Raw genomic sequence first — 24540 nt, 5'->3', positions numbered from 1 at the left:
TTTTCCAGAATTCAAAGAATTCTGTACTTATGTACTAATTTACAGGTTACTGGCTGTCTCTGATTTGTCTAACATATTAACAGTCTAACATGCTAATAAAATTATCGGCGGAGAAATGAGCAAATATACAGTGGCTACAAGAAGTTTCGTCATGTACACTTATTTTCCAATCAAGCATTTTTTTGGTCAAATTGGCATGCAATAATAGTAATTTGTAGTTATATAAAAGTTTACAAAAAGTGTCACCAAATGATACAAAATCTAGCACTAAAACTAACCAAAGCTATAAAAACGACGAATTTCAGATCTTCTTTTTTCTAGAATTACTAAAAACATGTAGATATTTTAGTCAAAATGAATATTTATTTTTATCTAGATAGTGACGCAATTACTTGGATCTATTTATTTCAATTAATATCATTTGAATTATAACGATTCATATATAGAATAATTGATTATATATTATAGATCTGTAGTTCTAGTATTAATATACGTGGACCTAATTAATTAATACGTAAATAAATTGTTGAGCTTGAAGTTAACTGATTGAAGAACTAGTGGATGAATTTGTAATAGAAAAGTGTATTGAAATAATTAAAGGTATAAGTATAATGTATAAGTTTATGCTGAATGATAGGGAGCACGTTCATATATTTATAGCAAAAGAACATTACCAAAAAAGTTAAGCTTATAGCTTGGGCTAGAGGCTACAAGGAACATAAATAGAAATCTGTTTATGAGTTCCTTTATTATTAACCTTGCAACCCAAAACATAATGTATATTCAAGGATATAATAATATGCACCGCTCCTTATTTAGAATATTTCTTCGTAATAGCAATCTCCAGGTCACGGATGTACATAAATAAAGATGTAGAGTTTTTCTTGAAGTAGTTACTTCAATATAAATAATAAATAGAACGATACGTCAATATGCTTTTTGTGGTCACTGTAAATAATTGTTAATTTTTAAAGAATTATTATTTCATATGAAACTTCATTTCACCATGCTACATTTGACCTCTCTTTATCCCATATTCTCTGAACATTCCTTTATCGATAAAGCGTATACAATTACTCTATACATAATTAGCCTAAGCTCTCAGGAAAAATGTCTTATTTACGAAAGGACCTTATAATCTTCCTGAATCCACGGATTTCCACGCTCAAAACACTTCTGCCAAATTTCCCCCATCATCCTATTTACAATATCAGTATCCCTCATAAATATTGTATTAGCTACGCTTGCTGTATTAAGTACGATCTGCATACGCGAGTCTTGGATACTTTCGCGTAGATGTGCCATCAAAATAGGAGAGAGGCTTAACGACAGAACACCGTTACCGAGCTTTATTATAATTTCATGTAATTTCGCTAATGGGGATTAGCCGTTGGCCGGACATAGAATAATATTAAGGTGAAACTTCCTCGTCCGGGCTTTAAACCGTAATCTAGCTTAATACGACCGACCAGGGAAGGATTATTTTTCGGGGGTACAGATTCTTGTCTGCCTGGTAAGCAGTAAGGCTGGCATACACGTCTGCCGCGTTATATTTTCGCGGCTAATTTCCCTCACGGCTTTACTTCAATTACCATAAGTTTCCGGCCTCTGTCTTAAATTTTGTTCATTTTAATTATTCCATACATTTTTATTCAATATCGTATTTTTGGGATAAGTCTGAGTGAAGAGATGTTGACAAGTTGAATAGGATTCTTAACACGAAATTTGATACGTACAGGGAATCAGAAAGTTGACTGTCATTGAATTAATCCATTGTTTCGCATAATAGTTTACTAACTAATAATATTAGTAAATTGACAAGTGACAAGTTGAATAAAATACTTTTTGTTGTTGTCGTTGCTCTATTATTTAAAGTCACATCAACTGTCAGGGTTATTAAGTGCCAGGATTACTTTTTATTTAAAAATTCTACATGTGTATTTTTGTTTCTACTAGAATGTATTAAGTTGTCCAGAAAGTGTCTTTCTTTCGCAAACATGTTTTTTACAACAGTGCACCTTCATACAAACGTGAAACCAAGTCTGTGAAATGTCGCGGTGTTCATCTCAACAGAATAAAATGGATCGTACGTAATTCGAGAAAATAATATAAAAGAAAAAGCGTTGTGCGTCTATTATTTCCTCATAAAACGAAAGAAACTTTTCCGACAATCTAATAGTACAAAACAAGTTTTTGCTTGAGACAATCATTTGCTTTATTATCAAAAATGTTCCAATTATGAAACAAAATCTATTGATACTGATAATCGGTAACATGTAATTGTCACTAATAATATTCACTCGATAACGATAAAGGATCAACGTCTCATGCTCCCTAACAAAATGAAATACCAAAGACCTTTTTGTTGGAATACTGTTGCTCAAAGGGTGGAATCTGAATGATGCGCGGTGCTGATTTCAAGCGGAAACGTCGCTGATCACGAGGCAGTGCGACCATTAATATTAATGGAATACCGATACGACGCGATAAAAGCGATTTAATAGCGTAGTTAATGGCATTATATCATGGAACTACTGGAGCCATTAGCGAAATTACGGGGAAATTAGATGTACCGGGGGCTGGCCACGCTGATCGTCCTTTCTGAGCTGCATTTTTAACCAGAATCACGCGCCATCTGCGTCTGCTTTTCGTGAATCCTCGATGAAATTTCGATGATTCTAGAACCCTCATATGCAAACGCGTATACGATATTGCGTGCATTACTGATGCAAATTAATTACAACGTTAATGCACTGCCTTTTAATAGTGCACTGATTATTCTAACCATATTTGGTACATTAATTTCGCATGACCAGCTCTCGAGACTACTCACTGCTTTTGTTTTCGATTTTTGTAGGATCGTTCAAACTGTTATTAATCGCGTTAGTCGTCATTTATTTCCTGGTGATCGAACGTTTGATTTTCCCTTGATTACATTTTTTTAAATACAACGATAACTTTACCATCTTCAATCGGTAATGCCGTATCAATCCAGTAATTCTAATTCAACAAATTGTAGTTATTATTCTAGGATAGTCGGTTGGCGACCAGCGTGCGTGCAAGACGTTCTTCAGAGAGTAATATAGATGTATAACTGTTGTGTGGGAAATATAGTCAATAATTTGTATTCCCAAATCCTCGAATTTCCTTAACATGGTAGCAGAGCGTGGTTACTAGTTTTGCAAGATATTTAGTGCGTGGTTACGATCTTGCGAGTGAGTTTTCAGTAAAGAAAAAAAAAACTTTCAGAGAAAAAAAATATACTTCGAGCACGTAGGAACGCTCGAGTAAGAAAAGAAAAAAAAAGAAGAATCTAGGATAGTCGGTTGGCGACCAGCGTGCGTGCAAGACGTTCTTCAGAGAGTAATATAGATGTATAACTGTTGTGTGGGAAATATAGTCAATAATTTATATTCCCAAATCCTCGAATTTCCTTAACAATTATGCTTCATGCAAATAGCGTTGTTCCAGACCGAGGTACATACCTCGATACGAGGTAGCATGCCTCGAGTCGCTTGAAACGAATTTTCTTTTTCACCGCCTGACCGCGTCCTCGTCGCGTTTCATACGATCAGCAAACAGCGCTAAAAACTGTAAACATTTGAACAAAACGTCACACGAGCCATCCACAGAAATCTCGATCGGCAGCCAAGATTCCTCAGACACCCGATAGGATTCAGATCTCGAAAGTCGTTTCATGTCGCGCACTTGATATAGCAATCGTCGCTTCCAATATTCAACAACTTCTGTCCTCGGCTGTTTTGGTCAGCCGCGAGACTTCCAATTAAAACGGACAAGGAAAAAACCAAATGAAAAAGGATAGAAGGCGAGGAAGACAGGAAAAAAATCGAAAGAAAACAAGAGTCCCGGCTTAATTTTGTATGCACTATGCTCGATAACAATTTCATCTCCGATATCGCTGGTCGATTAGTCGAATAACATCGAAGCAAGTGGAGGAACAAGAGGAGAAATAAGAAAAAGGGAGGACTAAGAAAAACAAGTGCAAGAAGAATAATAAGAAGAGAAAGAAAAAGGAAAGGCAAGGGCGACCAAGCATAAGAAAGGGAAACAAGGACGAAGATCCTGAAACCAGCCGAAGGCAAATCACGTACACTGCCGCCTTCGTGGGCTACTGAATTGAATTTCGGACAACACTTACCACGCCAGCTTCATGAATAATGCATTCGTTGGAGTGACTGGTCGCGGGTGTCGCGCACGGAAAAGTGTTGACCCTTTGACCAAGATGGATGAGGCGGTCGTTGATTATCAAAGACAAACGTGGCTTCCAGCCGCGTTTCTTGCACCCTTCTCCATCTCTGGTGCACACCGTACACCAGAATCGACTTGCTCGGGCTTTTGGCTTTGAAATATCCTCGAAACGACGCGATGCGACGCCTCGCAAGTCTAATCGATGCGCATTGAACGACGATAGAGATATTGGTCCGTAGCTTTAAAACAGATGGGACACCTCTTCGGGGTTCTCCTTGGGAGGTGGACGACGTATTTGCTCGGAATCTTTTATACGTCGCGCGTTTTAGAAGGACGAATCTTTTTGAAGGATGAGAACAATTACAGCCGAGGAACGTTCCTATAAATCCGTATCGAACTCGTGATTAGACTTTAGATTTTTATGTATTTATAGGAAATTGAAGGGTAAAACAATTCATAGAAGGCACACAATATGAGAGAAGTATATAAAATATCGAAAGTATAGTACTCGTTAGAATTTACCTCAATTTTTAATTCTATTCATAAAAATATGAATTTGTATAAATATTCACCATCTACTCGTAACACATAAAGCTTCGTTCATCGTGTTCGAACCAATTGTTCGATATGCGCAAGTTGGTTTTGCATCTCAGAACGAGTACTCTTAGTTTCAAGGTTCATGAAATACTTGACAGGTATAAGGAATGAAACATTATTCCTCATAACGTGTAAGTAATAAGTATTCGGAACTTGCATTTGCATTTTATTCGGATTTATAAATAAATATCGAACTTGATCCCATCACTAATCGTATAGCTACGGAACAAAATGACCAACTGATTTTCATTTCGCACGAACTTTATACTTTAAATGTTGTTAATACCAACATTAACCCTTTGAGGACGGGACCATTCGAGGTCAACTGCTCCGCGAGGCCGAGGTGCTGCTGCGATTGTTATTTACAACTGTCAGCACACATTTTTGCTTAGACGTGCTTTTCATTCATAGATGTTAACACTTTACCGACCGATAGCCGATTAATCGCTATTTTGTCGCCAATGCTTACCGACCGATAGCCCATTAATCGGCTTTTTGTCACTGACAATCTTTCTCATTATTTGAGCAGTAATTTGTTATTTAGTATTAAGGTACCTTACTCAGTTGCGCCAGTTGCGTTGCTTTGTAAGCTCCCACAGTTTTATACCAATTTGAGAAACTTACCGTTCGCGATGAACGAAAAGAATGGTATTGGAGAGTCTAAATCGAAACAGAGCTGGCGCCAGGGAGAATCTGCGCCTGAGCTGCCGGTCAGACGTGCGTATACTACTGAACCGCTAGCAGTCGGTAAAGTGTTAAATTCTAGACATATGTACATGCACAGATTCTCCACAGGATAAATAAAATGACACACATATGAGTCCATCAGTTGTTTTCGCCAAACGCGTATATCAATTGCTCGGCCAAATTGATAGCATACGCAGAACGCATATATGCGGCGGTAGTCGGCAAAGGGTTAATTAAAATTCTGCTGAAAAGATTCAAGAAGAAACACGTGTAGCTATCCGTATTGTTGCAAAAATAGATTCCGGAAACGTCATCGTCCCGCGGAATAATTAATTCGAAACAGGAACTAACCCGATTGCCTGGCGTGTTTTCCGGGCTACCCACGCTAAAAGCGCGGGCCTCTCGAGAAAAACTAATTAGAATTCAGAAAGGGCGAACTATACCGAAACCCGACACTTTGCATATAATTTCGCTGGAACGGCGTGTATACGCGGCGAGTACTCGCGCGATACGCGGTGATACATTATGCTATTACGTTTCATTGCCCGACATTAGACGAGATTACGTTCCTTCCCTTGATATTACACCCGGTGCCCAGGGTGACTTAATGGCTTATTTCATCATCGCGACCGGCCGAATATTTTTCTGCCCCTTCTTCGGCACTTTTTCCGACGATCCGCGATATCTTCGCCGGCAACCACCCGAAAACCGTAATTTGTACCGTCGTAAAAGACGCCGGTGAGAATTTGCGAGTTGGCAAGATTCTATCGAGACCTACGCTAACTTATTATTCTTATCGGCAGGAGCGTTCGTTTAGCCTTTTCGAGGGAAAGAATTACAGGTTCTTCGTACATTCGTACGGAGCAATTTTATCCTCTGTGATCTTTTTTATTCACTCGATAATTCAGACACGATGACTTCAAAATGGAAGAAATTTTATTAATCGGATCATCCTATACCCAACAACAATTTTTATATCGATGGAATTCAAAATTAACACTGACAGATCAATTTTATTCGCGGTTGATTCGCAGTACTTGCAAATGTTAATACGATGTAATTTATTTCGAAGAAAAATGAGAAAGAGGCGGTTCTTACTTGGTAGGTCTTTTGAGAGATTGACAATTCGAATGAGAAATTCGCTTCTCATCTTCGGTTAATATGTTCAAGATACGATTTAATCCTTTGCGCTGTAGTTTTATTAGGTTGCCCGAAAAGTTTCTTTCGTTTTATAAGGAAATAATAGACGCGCAATGTTTCTTGTTTTATATTAGTTTATTGAATTATGCACGAAATGGATCGTACCTAATTCAATAAAATAATATAAAACAGAAATTCTTGTTCATTTATTATCACCTTATGAAACGAAAGAAACTTTTCGGCCAACTTAATTATGTAATTCGTCAAGTTTACGACAGAATTTTGCCCATTCGACAACGCGCAAAAGTTTCGAAAATATCAATTTTCTCCAATATCTTCCTTAAGATTATGTTCTAGCTTCGACAAAACAAAGACATTCAAAGATCGTGATTTTCATATAACGATAATATCATGAATATTTTCAAATCGATAGCCATTCATTATGTGACTTGATAATTACTTACTTATTATCAATTACTTATTAATTAATACTTGATAATTACTTTATTACCAAGTTATATTCAACAGCCTAGTAAATGAAAAATAAACGTTTATTTTCGAAAACTGTTTCAAGTTTTATTACGAAGCATAAAAGTATAATATATCTGTTATACTATAATTACGGATATTTAAATAAATATATATTATTTATATATAAATTTATCATGCAAATATGTATATACAAGAACAAATATTCCGATGCAAATATTTCGACGATGTCTCCGATAAGTATCGCGATGTGAAGGGAATTCTTATCGATGGAAACGAGTCGCAGCACGCGATCGTACCAACCAAAGTCGAATGCACTATGTTACAGAGATGCAGCAGCGGTTACGTGTCCGACCCACGTATTATGTATCTCGAACAGGAAGTGGAAAAAGATAAGACAACTTGGCGTCATTAATAACTCCTCCCCCGCATTCCACTCGCATCTGGAGCTTGCTCTTCCTACAACTCCGTGGCCTTCCATTCACCTCGATGTTTATTCCTAAATAATTTCGACGCTTCAACGGTCATTTTAAAATTCGTTCTTTCAACAATATATTTCACGCGCCTCTGCACTTCTCTTACGAGATCCTTTGTTAATTTCTGGGAAATTCTAATTTTTCTCGGTCGTACAACTTTTAAATAAAACTAACGTAGAACGTCGGAGGAAATGGAAACCTTGGAGGAGATCTTTAAATTCTTTAGAATTTTTAGGCATTTCCAAAAGTGGATTTTTCCTCGTGAAAAGTTTAAGAAGACACGGAGTCTCGTAAGATTTGGGAAAATTTGTATATCAGAAATCTTGTATCACAGATATAAATATTTATCAGACTCCCGTCAGTTAAATCGATTATTCTAAATTTCTAGAAACAAATTTTAATTCACGTAAATCACTCGCCGTTTCAAAATCGCGAAGTATATGTCGTTTTACTGTACATTACCAACAGAATGATAAAGAAAACAACGGTTCATCCTAATTACTCTGATCGAGTATCTGATCTGCTCTATAGAACACTCATAGATGAACGCAATTCAGTCAAACGGATGCTTGTTGCAAACTCGCAAAACGGCCATTACTCTATTCTAAAACTCCAACAAATCCCCTCTAAATCCATCGAATTACACGCGATTCGCATTCCATCGAGGTTCGCTTCCTCCCTGTACGCGCGGCAACCTCTTCAATTTCGATCGAAGAGTGAAAAACAAAAAGCGAGAATTTAAAAAAAAAGACGAGAAACGCGATAGAAACATCGCGATGATGGCATCGCGCATTGTCGAAGCCGTGATAAATCGAATGGAGCGCGACCGGAAGCTCGAGTTGCATCGCGTATCAAATTCGCGGCCGGAAATCATACAATGCGGTCCGTGTAATGAAAGATAATTGAAATCAAAACAGAATCAATGCGGGGAGCTACTGTTTGTTACCGTTGCGAAGCTACATAAAAATCCCACTGTACGACCATAAAGCAACCTGCGGCCCGCGATTTCGATTTTTCCTCACTTTTTCTCTGTTTTACTTTTATCCTCTTTTTTTTTTTTTTATCTTTTTTATGCACATCCTCGTATCCAGTTCGGCTTTATTACGTTTTCCACCGGTGCACAAATATTTCCACGATGAAAAGGTGGTCGCAATTACGAATGGAATTACGCGGATGCAGCACGCTCCTCTCCTTAAACAGAGAGAATTGTAGGATATTTTAATAAATCTATTTTCCATCCGTTTCGTGTATTTTATTTGTCGTGTTTAAAGTTGAATTATTACGTCGTAATTCCCTGAAAGCGGAATTACGTAACGTAGAGTTTTTATTAGCAGGATATTTGACCATTGGGCATTTTAATATGTCTGCACCGAATTTAACGACGGATATTTTGTTAACATTTTTTACCTCATTGTAATGACGAAATTAAATTCTGTTCTACGTAGCGTGTTTTTCAAATAATGAACGACAATTAAAAGAACGAAAATACCTGGCCAATTTTCGTGTAGTTTTTGCATTTTTGCTGTTGAAATAAAATATGTATTACGTACAGCGTGGTATTGATTTAGACAATGAATCGTGAAATATTTTAATAATTTCCTATTTTCATCGTGTATTTGTCGTTTATTTTACATGTTTCCATTGTACTTTCAATCCGTTCGAGTGGATTCATTTATATTCAGAATATTTTATTTTCTTAAATAATAGGAACATTTGAATACGTCTATTTTCCATTTATATCGTATTTTATTATTACCTTCAAATAATTCGATAATATTCTCGTTGCAACATTTTGAAATAAAATTGTGTAACATTTCGGTCTTCTCTTCTTAAATAATGAACAGAATTTAAATATTGAACGAGAATTTTATGAATATGTAAATGAACCTGTTTGAAAGTTTTAATACCACCTGATATCTACGTTAATCACGACATCGAAATTATATGATTTTTAATTTTGACATGTCGTTAATACAGTACATGGTTTAATATCTATTTTATGAAAATTTAATGAACGTTGAAATGTCAGCAACATAGCCTCTTCTCTCGAACAATATTCGTTATATCCTCTCGTTATTTTACACGACGATGATAATCTAAAGTGAAAAGATCTGCAAGACACTTTATATCGCTTATAAGAAAATAATAAAACACTGCAGAAAAATCTGTAATTCATTACTATGATACGTTTCAAAGGTAAAATCAACCATTTTTAATAAGTAAATACTTCTTCTATAATTCTTGAATATAATATTAAATAATAAAGTAACTAATAAATATGATACTTTACCTATTAATATGGAATAAATATTTCAAATATTATTAAATATTTCGATTATACAGGGTGGTTGGTAACTGATGGTACAATCGGAAACGAGGTGATTCTACGCGAAAAAAGAAGTAGAAAATATACAATAAAAATTTAAAAATTTTAAAAATTAAAGAAATAACGTCAATCGAGACAACGATCTACAGTGAGATCCGTTATAACGAGACGTGATAAAGTGCACGCGTACCGAGCGAAAATTCAAAGTCGATTTTCTCGAAAAGAAAGCCTCAAACGAAAAATTTTTATTCTATATTTTCGACTTCTTTTTTCGCGTAGAAACACCCCCTTTCCGCTTGTACCACCGATTACCAACCACGCTGTATATATGGAAATAATATATGCGATTCGATAGAATAGAAGCAATTTTCAGTCGAAACCCGATATATTCTTGCGATTACACCACAAAATTTCGCCACATTAAACGATGAACAGAACCGAGAATCTTTCCGAGTACGGAAAGTAATTTCGCTTGGTAATCGTTGGTAGTTTGTTATACGTAAATCGGTCCTGAGGGAGAGACACCCTCTGTGTTTGTTCGCAAGGTTCTCTGGGCTGGTGCAAGGTAAATAATATCGGAAATCTGAATCTACCCTCCAACGAGGCAGGAGGACCTCTCTCCACTAGCTTGTTGTGGACATTTCGAAAAGTTTTCCGGCGACGTTGTTTGAACGCTACTCATTAAGCAAAATCATCGATTTCACGATAAAAGGAAGACGAGTTCGATTTAATCGTACTTGTAGAGAAGAAAAGAGAAGAAAGGAGCTGAAGTTCCTGTTCATCTGTAGTAATGGGAGAGAGTTTTTCGATGGATCTCTCGTTCTTGAAACTTAATCCGGTATATCGTTCATTTTCTGCTTGACCATGCGCTTAAATATTATTGGAATAACATTATTTTATTATTACAATTGTAACAGTGAAAATGCAAATTTCCATCTTTAAACATCTTTCACTGAAAACCAACTTTTCCGATCGTTCTAATGTGGTAAGAAAATTGGCGTTTATAATAATCGTGTGGGACTATTTTTCACTTTGTTATTCGTTTGTTTCGTATTAATTTGAAAGGATAAGTTATCGTTAAATGCGGATTAACAAAGAGGAAACACGCAACAATTTTGTGCCAATTAAAATATCAACAATTTAATTGCAACAAAACTTAATGATCACGAAAGTAACTTAAAAAGCGTTCTATAGTCATAAACGCAAAAACAGGGAACCGAAAACAGAAGGAAACGAAAGAACAGCTGGAGCTAGGAAATTACAACGCGAAACAACGGTACTATACCATACGCCGCATTTAATTTCTCTAGGAATCACAGAGTTCATCCCTTTTCTCGAAATGCAAGGACGAGGTTGAAACTACCGTTACTTTTCCTCTTTTTCCTTGGAGAAAGAGGAACAAAGAAAGGGAAAGCAATGGGAAAAATAAAACAGACAACCGTACACACCGGGTGAAAAAAAAGAAAAAAAAGAAGAGAGAAAAGGGACAAGGAAAAAAACGCAAAAAATGAGACAGAGAGATCGAAAAATTCGACGGCAGGAAATTTTTAGCGAGTGCAGCGTACACCCTTTTCATCGTGTCCCAACTCTTTTAGAATTATAGCGGTACAAAGGCACGAGCATTGGCGGAGGAGGATGAATAAACCGTAGCTGCAAATGCAGGCTCGCGCGAACCCGGAGATTTTCAAAAGGACCACGCGACGTGCCAGACATACAAAGAGAACAGCAGTCCATCCTTCTTTCGACAGAAGAACACCTTGAACGTTGCACCAGAAAAATTTCAGTTGGTCCGCTGGTATCATATTTTTATCGGGCTGACGTCTATACCACCCCACCCGTAGGCATAACCGCGCGTCATATGGAACAAAGCTCCTGGTCAGGATTAATGTTGAAGAGAAAAATGAAGTATAGAAGACACACACGTAAACACAAGAGAGAAGGATTGATTGTGTTCAAAGAAGATGACCTTGAGTCACGATAGAAAAACGTACGATAATAAACAAAGATATTAGCACAGATGCGATTTTTCTGTACAATTTTTAAATTTTCAAGTTTTTTAGAGATAACTTTCGAACCTTTCAAGTATGTTATTATTTGTTATCATTAAACGACTTTACCGTAAGAATTAATGATGAAAAAATATATAATGAACTGTTCCTACCGTAACATAAAATTACTCTAATTAAAAGCTAACTGTAGAATCAATACAAGAATTGAACTGTTTTGGAAATAAATAATTTTTGTTGAATAAATAATATAGAATTACTCGTCACTGTATGTGATATAATTTTTTGAAAGATTTAGGAAATGGGGAACAATATTATGAATAATTATACAAATGCATTATGAAGGAAAAAAGAGAAGGACGCAGTTTGAGAGGGTAGATTGTTTCGAAGGCCAATTTTGAACTGATACGATTTTGAGAAGAGAATAATTGACCAGCTTAGGCATTGTAATAAAATATGAACAATTTTTAAACTGTTATTTAAAGAAATAATATACGTGACATAAATGAATAAAAATATTTAATAAACGTATCAAATGTTGTAAAGTATTTAGAGAACAATATGAAACTATATGAAATATTTATAAAACTCCGTGAGATATAAATTAAATTTTTAAGTTTATTAATGCGTTTCATAGGAAATATGTTTTTAATTTAAATAATAATTTATTTTACAGTTCCTGTACATCCCGACCATGCCATTAGTCAAACATCGGACGATGATAGATTTTCACCGGACATGATTGGTGGTGGCGATTTTATTGAAGGGTAAATATTAAATTTACGTAACACTTATTTATTATACAGTATGATGCCTTTCAGTAAATATCATTTTAGATTAATAAATGATAAACGATACTGTTTTTAAATTTATATTTGATAATTAATGATATCGACTATTATACGAAAAAGAAAGGTATTTTAGAACGTTTATGTACTTTTAAAGAAATCTCTAATGTTTAAGAGAAATTTTAAGTTAAATACTTTAAATTTGAAAAATGTCAAATAATCATTGTTATTGTATCAAACTTATGTTATCATAAATTGTTATCACGTATCTACTTTAAACAGCTACTATTTTTTTTTTTTTTAAGTGGTGATTCTTTATTTCACCGCCCAAAAACTGCGATTAGCGTCAGTTTACAAATGGACGCCGGGTGTGGTGTTAAATGACATAAGATTTTTCTGTTAAAATTTTTAAAGATAATTTATAAATATGAAGCTACTCTTGTACCTAGTATTGTTACAAAATACTCGTATTTTTGTACGTGCCATACATAGTGTCAAAAATGTTACAAATGTTACAGAAGCAAGGTGATCATTGTTTGTTTTTTTCAGTGAGGTTATAAAAACTGCCGCGAATTTTGTACGACAGTAAACATACAAGAATGTAACTGATATACGTTAAATAAAGAACCGAAAATATAAATTTGTGCTACTTTGTTTTTATTTTAAAACATTTTATTTCATAAATCAGGACATTCTATCTGTTAATAGTTGTGTTTGTTTTGTGCTTGAAGGTTATGTTTTGGAGAAAATAATCATGTATCTTTCTAAAAATCATGACATAAAATGTTCACGCAATGAAATAACAAATTGATATTTTTACTTTGCACAGCAAATGAATCTGTATATGCTTCCATTATTATAGAAATATATCATTCTCTAAAATAATAAAGCAAAACGTTTTGTACTTTTAACCTACCAAATTTACTCTATAAATTTCTATATTATTCAATGAATATATTGAAATAAACGCTTTTTTGTTTTGTATTATTAACAGCATTGGACCTGGAGATGGATTAGATCTCTCAGGAACTGGAATGTCAACTCCTCACATCTCTCATTTGGCATCAACAAATCCATTTAGTATATTATCACCAAGTCCACAACCAACTAGTTCTCAATCTAGTACTATCGACGTTCATACAATCGGCGGCCTTAGAAACGTCAATATGCAGTTATCTCCTGGGAGAAAAGACAATCATGAAGGAAAATGCGAGGTACGTAAGCAATCGTAAAGTCTTAAATTGGTCATTAAGTTATAAATCCTGTATTAAAGTTTTAATTCATTCTTTTAGGTGTATGTAGGGAAAACATGTGCACAATTTTTAGGAAATCAATCTGTTTATATTCCGTATCCAATGACCCAAGAGCTGCTTGATGATAAGCTAATGAAAGCTTTTGGTGTTATTAAATACTCAAAGTAAGTGAATTGTATATGATTGTGATTTTATCATACTAAAACAAAATAAATTTTTGTTTATGTTTCAGTGAGGTCTCATCGAATTGCGAAGGTTATGCAAAACCATCATTATGTTACTCTGCATTCCCAATATGTCGTGACCCTGCCAGTATTCTTAAACTTAAAAACTCTGAAGCTAGCGCAAGTTTATTTCATTTTCTGAATTCAAATCAGGGTGATTTGTCAAGAGACGCAGGTGATGGGGATGATGCAGATGATATTACAGGAGTTCATGGTATTCCCAGAAAACGTAGTCCTACATTAGGTCCTGGCTCAGAATTCAATCCATATAAGGATGGGAAAGCTTCCAACAAAAAGATAATAAATCAAAGCTATGGAGAAGCACAGTCATCTAGCAGAAACGAGATCAATCGTAAATTACGCAGGATCTGTCGGCAAGAATGTGAAATGCTAGAAAATGATTTGTGTAAGAAAGAATACGCAATTGCTAAAAGACATCCACTGATTGGACATCAAGTGCCTTTAGTTGATTGTTCTGATTTACCAATGGAAGATAGCCCCGAGGCTCGTGATTGTTTAAGTCTTGGAATTTCCTCAGGAAACAATGTACAGGAAAGTACGTATTAAACTCCTTTAACAGCTCCTTAAATAATAAAGCTACATTATTGTATTGTAAAGCGTTGTTTCATCCTTTTGTAGATGACTACTGTTACTGGGGAAGCGGAAAGTCTTATCGTGGTATTGTGAAGACAAGCATTAGTGGAAGACCATGTATGCAATGGTCGCATGGTGAATTCAATCTCCAGATTTCCGATTATCCCGAATTAGCTGGAAAGCATTCATACTGCCGTAATCCAGGCGATAAAGAATTACAACCGTGGTGTTACGTTTATGTCGATAGTAAGCCGCAAAAAGAATTTTGCAACATACCTAAATGTGGTAAGTTGTGATAATTAAATAAACAATCAAAGACATATTACTCATTAGTATAAAAGTACTGAATACATTATAACTTTTTTCTCCACAGTTGAAAACTTATGGATCTATGCAGTCGTTGGTTTTGTACTAACAGGAGGATTTGTTGTCATATTAGTCTGTTACTGCTGCTGCTATAGAAGCAGAAAATCTAGAAGGCAAATGAATCATTTGCCATCAAATAAGGTAGAATTTTACCTAATTTGGAAACTATATTTTAAATGAATCTGGATGAAAAGTTTCTCTACTAAGAATAACAATACAAATTAATACTTTATTTTTTATTTAAAGATGCTAACCGGTATACAATGTGATAAAAATATATACGACGGAAGACGAAGTACAACGCAACCTATGGAAATGAGTTCTCTTTTAGCTGGTCCTGGTAATACAACTCCAGGAACAGGAACATTAAGTAGCGGTAGTAGTCGAACGTCCAATAATAGAGTACCACAATTTACTACCAATAATGTTGTCCTTTTGCAAGAACTTGGAGAAGGAGCTTTCGGTATGCATGAAATAGAATAATTTTATATTTCCTTTTTATACACACTTTACATAAACTATAATTTTCTGAACGTTTTCTAGGAAAGGTATACAAAGGGGAATTACAAACCGGCAATAAATGTGAGCCGCCAATTTATGTAGCAGTGAAAACGTTAAAAGAGAACGCAAGCCCAAAAACACAAAGCGACTTCAAACGGGAAGTTGATCTGATGACAGACCTAAGGCATCCAAACATTATTTGCCTACTGGGCGTAATATTGAAAGGGGAACCAATGTGTATGTTGTTTGAGTACATGACCCAAGGGGATTTACACGAGTTTCTCATTTGCCATTCACCAAGATCAGACGTCCCATTAAACAATGGAAGCGGAAAAATTTTAGAGCAGCCAGAATTTTTACACATTGCTTTACAAATCGCATCTGGTTAGATTAATTTGGAATTTATAGTTTTATTACATATATCTATACAATTTACTAAATCAAGATATCATATTAGGTATGGAATATTTAGCCAGTCATCACTATGTTCATCGAGACTTGGCCGCGAGAAACTGCCTAGTTGGAGACAATTTAACTGTAAAGATTTCCGATTTCGGTTTATCTCGTGATATATATAGTAGCGACTACTATAGAGTTCAATCCAAAAGTTTATTGCCCGTTCGATGGATGCCACCAGAGTCAATCCTTTACGGAAAATTTACGACAGAATCCGACGTATGGAGTTTTGGAGTCGTATTATGGGAAATTTATAGTTATGGCTTACAGGTAATAAAATAATGTTAAATAATAACACTATAGAATTAAAAAATTATACTTAAATGTTGCATGTTTAATTTACAGCCATATTACGGGTATAATAATCAAGAAGTAATAGACATGATTCGATCACGGCAATTGTTACCATGCCCAGAGGATTGCCCGACAATGATCTACAGCCTAATGATAGAGTGCTGGCACGAGGTAGCCAACCGCAGACCGCAGTTCCCGGAGATTCACCATCGCCTGCACAACTGGTACATAAACCAAACTTACCTGAGTGATTTCTGTAACGAATCTATCACCAGCTATTCCGGAAGCAGTCATAAAAGCACGAATAAAACCAATTCTACGCAGCTATCAGCGCCAATATACAAATGCGATCCAAAGGATATGAACTTCAAAGGGAACACGGAGCAGCCGTTCTGTAACCTGAACGACCACAGCAATGGGATCAAGATGCTGCCGCCGAGCTTTCAGAACGCGAATTCGGTCGAACAGAGGTCAAATTGCGGCTTCAATGAACACAGCACGCCCATGAAGGCTCCCATTTTTCCGAATCAGACGACAAACATCAATTTGAACGATTTCGATGATAAACAGTGTTGTTCACCAAAATTAAGCGGAGCGAAGAAAGTATTGCCTCCAGCACCTCAGCCAATGAACAAGATAAACACTCCTAATGGAACCAGACCAATGCAAAATGGAGCGCAACTAGTTGTCAGGTTACCAGACCCCAGTAAGGTCACTACCGAGACTAGGGTATCGAAGTGAACACGAACGAAGATTGTTCACTTGAACAATTTTTGTATGTATTCATGGTAATCGTTACACAAGGTATATATCTATACCGTTCGTTTCGCAAGTACGATTCGATTTTCGAAGCTTCGGATAACGTTCGTTAAACAGGATAGGTAACTCTCTCTTCAATACCTAATCACTGCCACGTTTCCGTATTTATTTCTTCAATTGGAATATACATATTTTATACTGTCGATAAACACGTAAAAAAACATGGTGTACAACCTTAACGAATTTTTTATACATACATACAACGTAACGGAATATACATACGTATAAATATGAATATATGCAGTATAGGATGTAGGCTGTACCGTTTAATATTGTCGCGTTTCCCTTGTATTATTTCGTAGTTACATTTTCAGTTTTATAACATTTTTAATGTATTGAAAATCACGTTAATACGTAATCAAACATATTTACTAATAACATCTTATGCCATTAATTTTGTATAAGTGTACGAGAATCTAATATTCCGTTATATTATAGTCACAATGTTAGTGATACTATTTATGCGACAAAATTTTGTAAGTTAAGCAAGTTCTGTGAGACTTTTTATACTATTAGTTTTATTTATATTTTTGCATACGCGAAACCGTGAATTTCTCGACTGATCTATTGTTACTAGATTGTAATATAAATATAATATCGCGTGTCTGCCAGATGGTATTCACCATCTAATACGATTCTGAAAACCTATCTCCAGAAATGGCACAATAATCAATTATTGGCTGTACGTTGTAGCAGTAAGTCGATTACGTGAAAAGCACAATCTCATTGTGCGTTTAATAGATTTTTAAAAAAAGTAACTTTATCTGTGAAAATTCGTGAACTATCGGTGATGATTCATTTAAGAACGAAAAGCAATTCTAATCATATCTGAAGGCGAACAATTATTATGCTCAACCAACCAATCGCGCATCTTTATTATATAGAGCAAAATGTTTTTCTTACTCTTTTCATCATTTCATAAAATCTTGTATTTTAAATCGTTCGCTCGTTTCACGTAAGAAACCAAGCAAGATCATGTGCTCTTAACTACTGCCAGAATTTAATATTCTTTATAGAGTCTATTCAGTTAAACGATACTCGAGACAAATATGTTGATAATTGCACTGATAGCAAGAACTTACAAAAGCTCAGAAATTTCCGAGAAATTATTGAGAAGTTGTCGACATTATTAACATGTAAATTATACAGGATCATATTATTCATGTATAGAGCGTAGAACTTACGATTATATGGAGCAGGCGTTACAAACTGTATTCATAAACGGTTCGAAACTAGTCTCTAGTGAAACTCGAATAATAATAAAACGAATTAACGCCTGGTTCGTTGCGATATAGCGTGAATTATACAGTTAGAATCGTAAGCAAGCGAATTGTAGGTTATGGAAGTCTAGAGTGAGAGTGTTTAAACAAGATTGTATTATACTTTTTATAATTTTCTATTAGGAGAGGAGAGTCAAAGGGGGATGTTTCGTCAGCCGAGATGAAGCTGTCAAATGTTTAAAATCAATTTAAACGAGATGATTAGAGTAACGATTTAATAATGTATTATGTTAAAACGGAACTCTTTTTCAGAGATAGCGAGCCTACGAATCGGTCTTTGTATTATTATTAATTATTATTATTAATTGTATGGTAATCCTGACCCCCGCATCGAGGGCTCGTTATCCGTTAGATTTAAGTTAATTTATATCAATCGTTTTGAAGAAGGATCATAAATGTAAGATCTTTATATATTTAATCTTTGATCTTTATATATGTATATATATCTATATATATACACATACACACGATCAAGTACGATATACATATATACGATCCATGTTTTTGTATGAAAGCGATATCACTTCATTTTTCCCTCTTGTCACACCTCGATCCCGATCTATTTTCAATCCGCAGCAACATGTTCCCTGAATAAATGTTAAAATATGTACGTATCGTATTTATTGACTTCCCCTTCCTAAACAATTTCAATTCTTTTCTCTTAACTTGAAATAAGTCTTTTGCTTGAAAAAGAAGAACAATAAGCCATAAATGACTTATATTATTTACTAAAATGAGCATTATTAACGTACTTAATTGTCAGAAATAGTTACACAATTCGCAAATACTTGGCAGAAAATTCTAAATTTCTAAATAAAATAAATAGCAAATAATGATTTTTCAGATTATTTTCTATTACTTTATAGCATAAATCGATAAATTAGTAATTTCGAAGTATTTTATTGTATCTAAAAAAAGACCACATATTTAAAAGAATTCAAAAAGAAATTACAGTGACACAATTGCAGGTGACTTGACTTAAATTACGACCATTATTGCAAATTTCAGAGATAAAAATCAAAATCAATCAATATTCGTAAAAGCATTATTTTTTAACGTGTATCTTCTCCACGCGTTATCTTAGTAAAAAGATCATAATGTAAAAAGGTCCCCCTTCTACGTTATAACAGTAATATTTCGCTGATAGACAATCGCAGTACATACCGGAAACTAACGAGTTAACGGATATTCACGATGTGCGTCGCAAAAGCAAACGCATCAAAGATGCTTGTAACCCTGTTCATAATAATTCTTCGTTATTGCCGTGTAAAATGTCAAATGGAGAAAAGTATAATTTGGGACAGGAACCAACAAGATTTCGTTCAACTGTACAATGATTCAAGATTCCGCGATTTCCGAAGACAAACGATTTCCACGAGGCAAGATTTACATATGAAAGATATCAATGGAAAAGTTCTGAGAGCTTCTTACTACGAGGTTTTAAACAGATCCCTTATAAGCATATGAATTGCCCGTAAATTCGAGGCGTTGTTCCGCGAGACTCAAAGAATACTTCATCGTTATACTTTAGGAACAGGACTTAGTTATGTTTTATGAGAACGACACGAAGGTGACTGGAATCTGCGGCGATATATGGAACCTGCTCGCATGTCATCTCAACTTCACGTACGTTTTTCATATCACGTATAAATTATTTTTTACGTTAAGAAGGAAGATTTCAGAAGTTTTGTTAACAATTTCTAAAAACTGGTAGACATAGAAAAGGTAACTTGAGATTGTGTTTAAATTAAAAATTCAACTATTCATTGTTTCAGTCAGAATATTTAGTGACTTACAAAACTGATCAAATGTCTTGCTAATATGAATATTTGTATAATAATAACAAGAAAGATTATTAGTGTCATCGGGTTTTTATTTAAGCATGTTCAGGTTTTCTGATATTTCCTCAATATTTTTATTTCACACTGAAGTATAAGTATTAAATGTTTCTTAAATTATTTCATGCAGGGCAAAATAGAATTCACTAATATAGAGTAAAACGGAACGTCTATTATAATGCTTATACTAAGTTAAAAGTATTTATCTGCACTAAATGTTGTTTGTAATATTATGTCATATTTAATTATACATATAGAATTTACATTTGCAATTTTTACAAAAATACGAATTTTATACCTTTTATCATGGCCTTAAGCGGTCGTTCCATTTTACCTTATCCTATGGCCAAGGAAATATTTCAATACTTCTGGGAAATCTCTCTACTAAATTAAATTAACAAAAAGTCTTATTTTCTTATAATCTAAGGTTCAATTAAAACATCCGATTCTCTATTAACAAAATGCAAAATTGAATATTCCATTCTACCCTACTTTCTCAAAGTTGTACATCTACAACATTATTCGGGAATTTCCACAAATAAGTATTAATGGGGAATTTTTAAACATTTTAATTATCGAAATACAAACCATAAAAAGTTAGTATAATATTGCTAGAAAAGTTAATTACTCTTGTATATTTGATGATTATCTATATTATCTTGTGTCAAGTATATCCTAAGTACAGCATTTTGTATGAGTGCTGGATGATTTGGTTTTTAAATTGATAATATAAATTTTTTAAATATTAAAACGAGCATTTAAGGTAAAAAGCATCGAGTTATTGGATTAGGTTGATACCAGTGAAATACGGGGAACATCACTTCGGAGAACACTTGGAAAACGGAAGCTACAGCGGTGTGATGGGGTTGCTCGATCGAAATGAAACGCAAGTGATTTTGCGAACAGGATATTATGCTCTCCGCACGAATCTATTCGACTATACGGTACCCGTTTGGAATACCAAGTAGGAAATCTCTTTTTAAATAAATTTTTAGTTGAAAATTATTTTTATTATTAAAAATTACTGTTGTTATTTCTGTATTTAGAGGTAGTTATCACAATAGTTATTATTTTATTCTTTGGATAAATCTATCACACCGTTCTGAGCCGAAAAACTTTATTGCACTTTCTTACATGGACTAGGGATAAAAACAAAAGAATATCCTAAACCTATCGATTATATTTGGAACTATTTTCTAGTTACTATTTATTGTAACTAGCGCATCTGCATATGGATGGTGAGCACGAACTCACGTTGTCATTTTCAACAATTACATTAAACGATTCTGTTAATCTCTGAATAGATATTTCTTTAAATTTAAATGCATACTGCAATGCATAATGATTTGTATGCATAAAAATTGATTTTTAATGCATACTTAAAATTGTAATGCTATATAGACAACGTAGATATGTGGTCATCTATGATGCAGTGGTAGCAATTCAAGATTAAATTTATCATATTTATCATTTACGTTAGTCACATTAGTTTGATAGCATTTGTTAAATAATTTATTACGACTTATTTGACTGGCACACGTTAAACAGGTACCGATTGTATATAAGGTCAAAATACGCATACGACAACAAGTGGCTGTTGAGCATGTTCACACGCGAAACTCTGTGCACTCACATCTTTCTAATCCTGATATTTGCTGTCGCTGGTTACATTTTTCAATATGGATCACGCAAAAATCGCAAAAGAAATAAACAATCAAAGTCAAGGAGTGGATACTTCAATTTCGCCGATCATATCTTTTACACATATTCTATAATGTGCTGTCAAGGTTTCATTATTTCTTATTCTATTATTATTCTCTTAATTTGACAAGAGTTTATTAATTTCTATAAATTCTATTATTTTAGCTACTATCCTAACTATTTATCGCGCTATTTCTAAATGAAATAAAATTTACTGGAGTTCAATTATAAAAGTAGAATTATTCTAAATTTGTTTTTCAATATTGTAGATTGATTGTTCTATGAAATAGCTAAAAACACAAGTTTTATTTTTTAGAAGAATTTCGTTCTGTTTAATATTTTCAGGATATCTTCCGCGAGGTTTTTGCGATCAAAGCAAGATATTATCCACATCGAAATTTTTATTCGCTTGGTTGATGCTGTTGGTTTTCAGCTCTAGTCTCATTTATCGAATGACAAATCGGACTATGACACCACCGTTTGTCGATTTTGATACGTTGTTGAAGCAATCGAAATACAACGTTCTAATTTTCGAAGGATCTACAATCTACGAACTCATGAAGGTATCAGGGCAGACTTCAAATTCCTACAATGCTCTGTATAAATCCAATTTTTTTATTTCGTTATGCTGTTTGTTAAAAGATTTTCTGTGCTTTTCAAAAGTATTTTAAATAAGAAATAAAAAGGAAAAAAGAGGTGGTTTTCAAAGATATAAATTTCAACTGTTAGTCCCCTATACAGTTATTTAATGTTGACTCGACAATGTACTTTCAGAATGCCATTCATTTGCCAATGTACGAGAGTTACAAATTATCGGAACGTATCTTCTTTGAGAAAAATTTAAGTTTCATATACAAGGAAGTTTGTTTTGACAAAAAATTAATCGCCACTTTAGAGAACGAAAACGAAGCATATTCAAGAAGCAAAGATTTCTGTCCGATCGTACCAGTGGGAAAAAGTTATTTTCAAACTTGGATTGGATTTGGTGTACCAAAACATTTTCCGTACAAACGTTCCATCGACACGTCGTAAATATACTTATGACAAATTAGATAATTACCTCTAAAAAATTGTTTAATTTTGAATATCGAAATTTAGAAAATGAAAATATATTATACAGTGGCTTACGAAAGTAATCGAATAATGCTAGAAATTTGTTAACTGTAACACTGTAACATGACACGACAACGTGGTGACTGTATTGATAAAACGTCAGACGAATTTAAAACTGTACATACGTAGAAATTACATTTATGGAAAACAAATGCTTAGCAAAAATCACCAAAGTTTATGAACAGTCGATCATTCGCTATATTAATAATCCCGAATATTTAACAAGTCCGCAAAATCATTGAATTGTATTACATTACTAATACTAATTTTCTATACTAGTTTTTTACAAAGTGTACGTTTCCAATAAATGTCATGTAATTTCTATGCAAACTCGTTTCAAATTCCACTATTATAATCACGATAATAGTTTTCGATTTTTAAATTCAAAAAGTTTCGTAATAAGTGTTGGAATATACGTATACAAGTGATAAATATCGCGGTTCAAAGTTGAATGGTTTGAAAGGGGACACGTTTTCGTGCTATTTTTCTTACTTTTCTTAATCGAATTATGGTTTTCAGAATAATAAAATTACACGAAGTTGGCCTAATAGATATCTTAAAAGATCGCTGGATGAAATATCGCAGAAATAATATAGCAAAGAGTCCTTTCAAAAGAATCGACATAAATCAAGTTTATCTAATTTTTGAGATACTTTTTATTGGTATTGTTCTTTCCCTCATAATACTTTCATTAGAAAATCTAATATTCTTTTGTAGAAAGGAGCTTACGTAATTACTGTTGTAGCTATGATAAATGGTAATAAATGAAATATGATAATATAACATTTTTCACCTTCGTTTCTTTTTTCCTAATTAAAATAAATAACAAACGATATTGAGTAAATATTCACAAAAAGGGAACCACTTCTGATTTTCATAGCTTTTTAATATGTTGTCATGATCATCATCCTGAGTAGTATAAAGGTATAAAGGTCTATTAAAGACTGATCATCAAAAAAGGTTTATAGAAAAATTATTTTGCATTTTCATACTAATTTTAAGCTAATCAGAAATGAGTTTCGGTTAAATCTAGGTTACTTGAGAAGAAAGTCTCGGTCCTTCGCACTTTATTAAATGTAAATAGTGTTGGGGAAATTGCGTACTTTTGTGTAGACTTTTTTCGATAATAAAATGAAATTTTGTGAATATTTACCTAATATTGAATATTACCTTAATATTGGCTACACTAGATCTACACATGCACATCTAATTCCTAAATGTGACCCACCAACTTGGCGTATTTATAATTTTCAAGTTACCACTAAATACATCCGTCTGAGTTGTCTCTTAACCTCCATATGTAGCGTTTCGTTCTAAATTGCAGAAACTCCAAGTGGAAATCTCAGTAACAAAAAAGAAGTTCCATTTTATACGATTTCTTTT

General features: G+C 34.1%; 2 protein-coding genes across 4 annotated transcripts in view; both read left to right on the top strand.

The window, feature by feature from the left end:
* Positions 1-19115, top strand: part of LOC117235285 (tyrosine-protein kinase transmembrane receptor Ror) — a 350830-nt gene extending 331715 nt beyond the window's left edge. The window contains exons 5-15 of one of the 3 annotated variants that reach the window (XM_033497158.1): positions 12607-12697; positions 13713-13932; positions 14011-14135; positions 14204-14751; positions 14835-15074; positions 15163-15296; positions 15402-15618; positions 15699-16040; positions 16114-16382; positions 16458-16630; positions 16731-16912. In XM_033497158.1, coding sequence (XP_033353049.1) covers positions 12607-12697; positions 13713-13932; positions 14011-14135; positions 14204-14751; positions 14835-15074; positions 15163-15296; positions 15402-15618; positions 15699-16040; positions 16114-16382; positions 16458-16630; positions 16731-16770 — 2399 coding nt within the window. In that variant the 3' untranslated portion in view covers positions 16771-16912. Of the gene's footprint in view, positions 1-12606; positions 12698-13029; positions 13244-13712; positions 13933-14010; positions 14136-14203; positions 14752-14834; positions 15075-15162; positions 15297-15401; positions 15619-15698; positions 16041-16113; positions 16383-16457 lie in introns of those variants that run through there. The other 2 variants (XM_033497157.1, XM_033497159.1) reach the window with 2 other exon arrangements.
* A 936-nt stretch (positions 19116-20051) lies between these two features.
* Positions 20052-23942, top strand: LOC117235316. The gene is made up of 6 exons (XM_033497208.1): positions 20052-20131; positions 21134-21307; positions 21892-22130; positions 22390-22607; positions 22819-23072; positions 23677-23942. The coding sequence occupies exons 1-6, from the start codon at positions 20052-20054 to the stop codon at positions 23888-23890; spliced, it is 1179 nt and encodes a 392-aa protein (XP_033353099.1). The 3' UTR covers positions 23891-23942.
* The last annotated feature ends 598 nt before the right edge of the window (positions 23943-24540 follow it).

This window comes from Bombus vosnesenskii, unplaced genomic scaffold, assembly GCF_011952255.1.
Source record: "Bombus vosnesenskii isolate JDL3184/JDL3185 unplaced genomic scaffold, Bvos_JDL3184-5_v1.1 scf7180000013315, whole genome shotgun sequence".
Lineage (NCBI taxonomy): Eukaryota > Metazoa > Arthropoda > Insecta > Hymenoptera > Apidae > Bombus > Bombus vosnesenskii.
The sequence above is the reverse complement of the archived record's forward strand: the minus strand, read 5'-3'. Positions and strand labels throughout refer to the sequence as shown.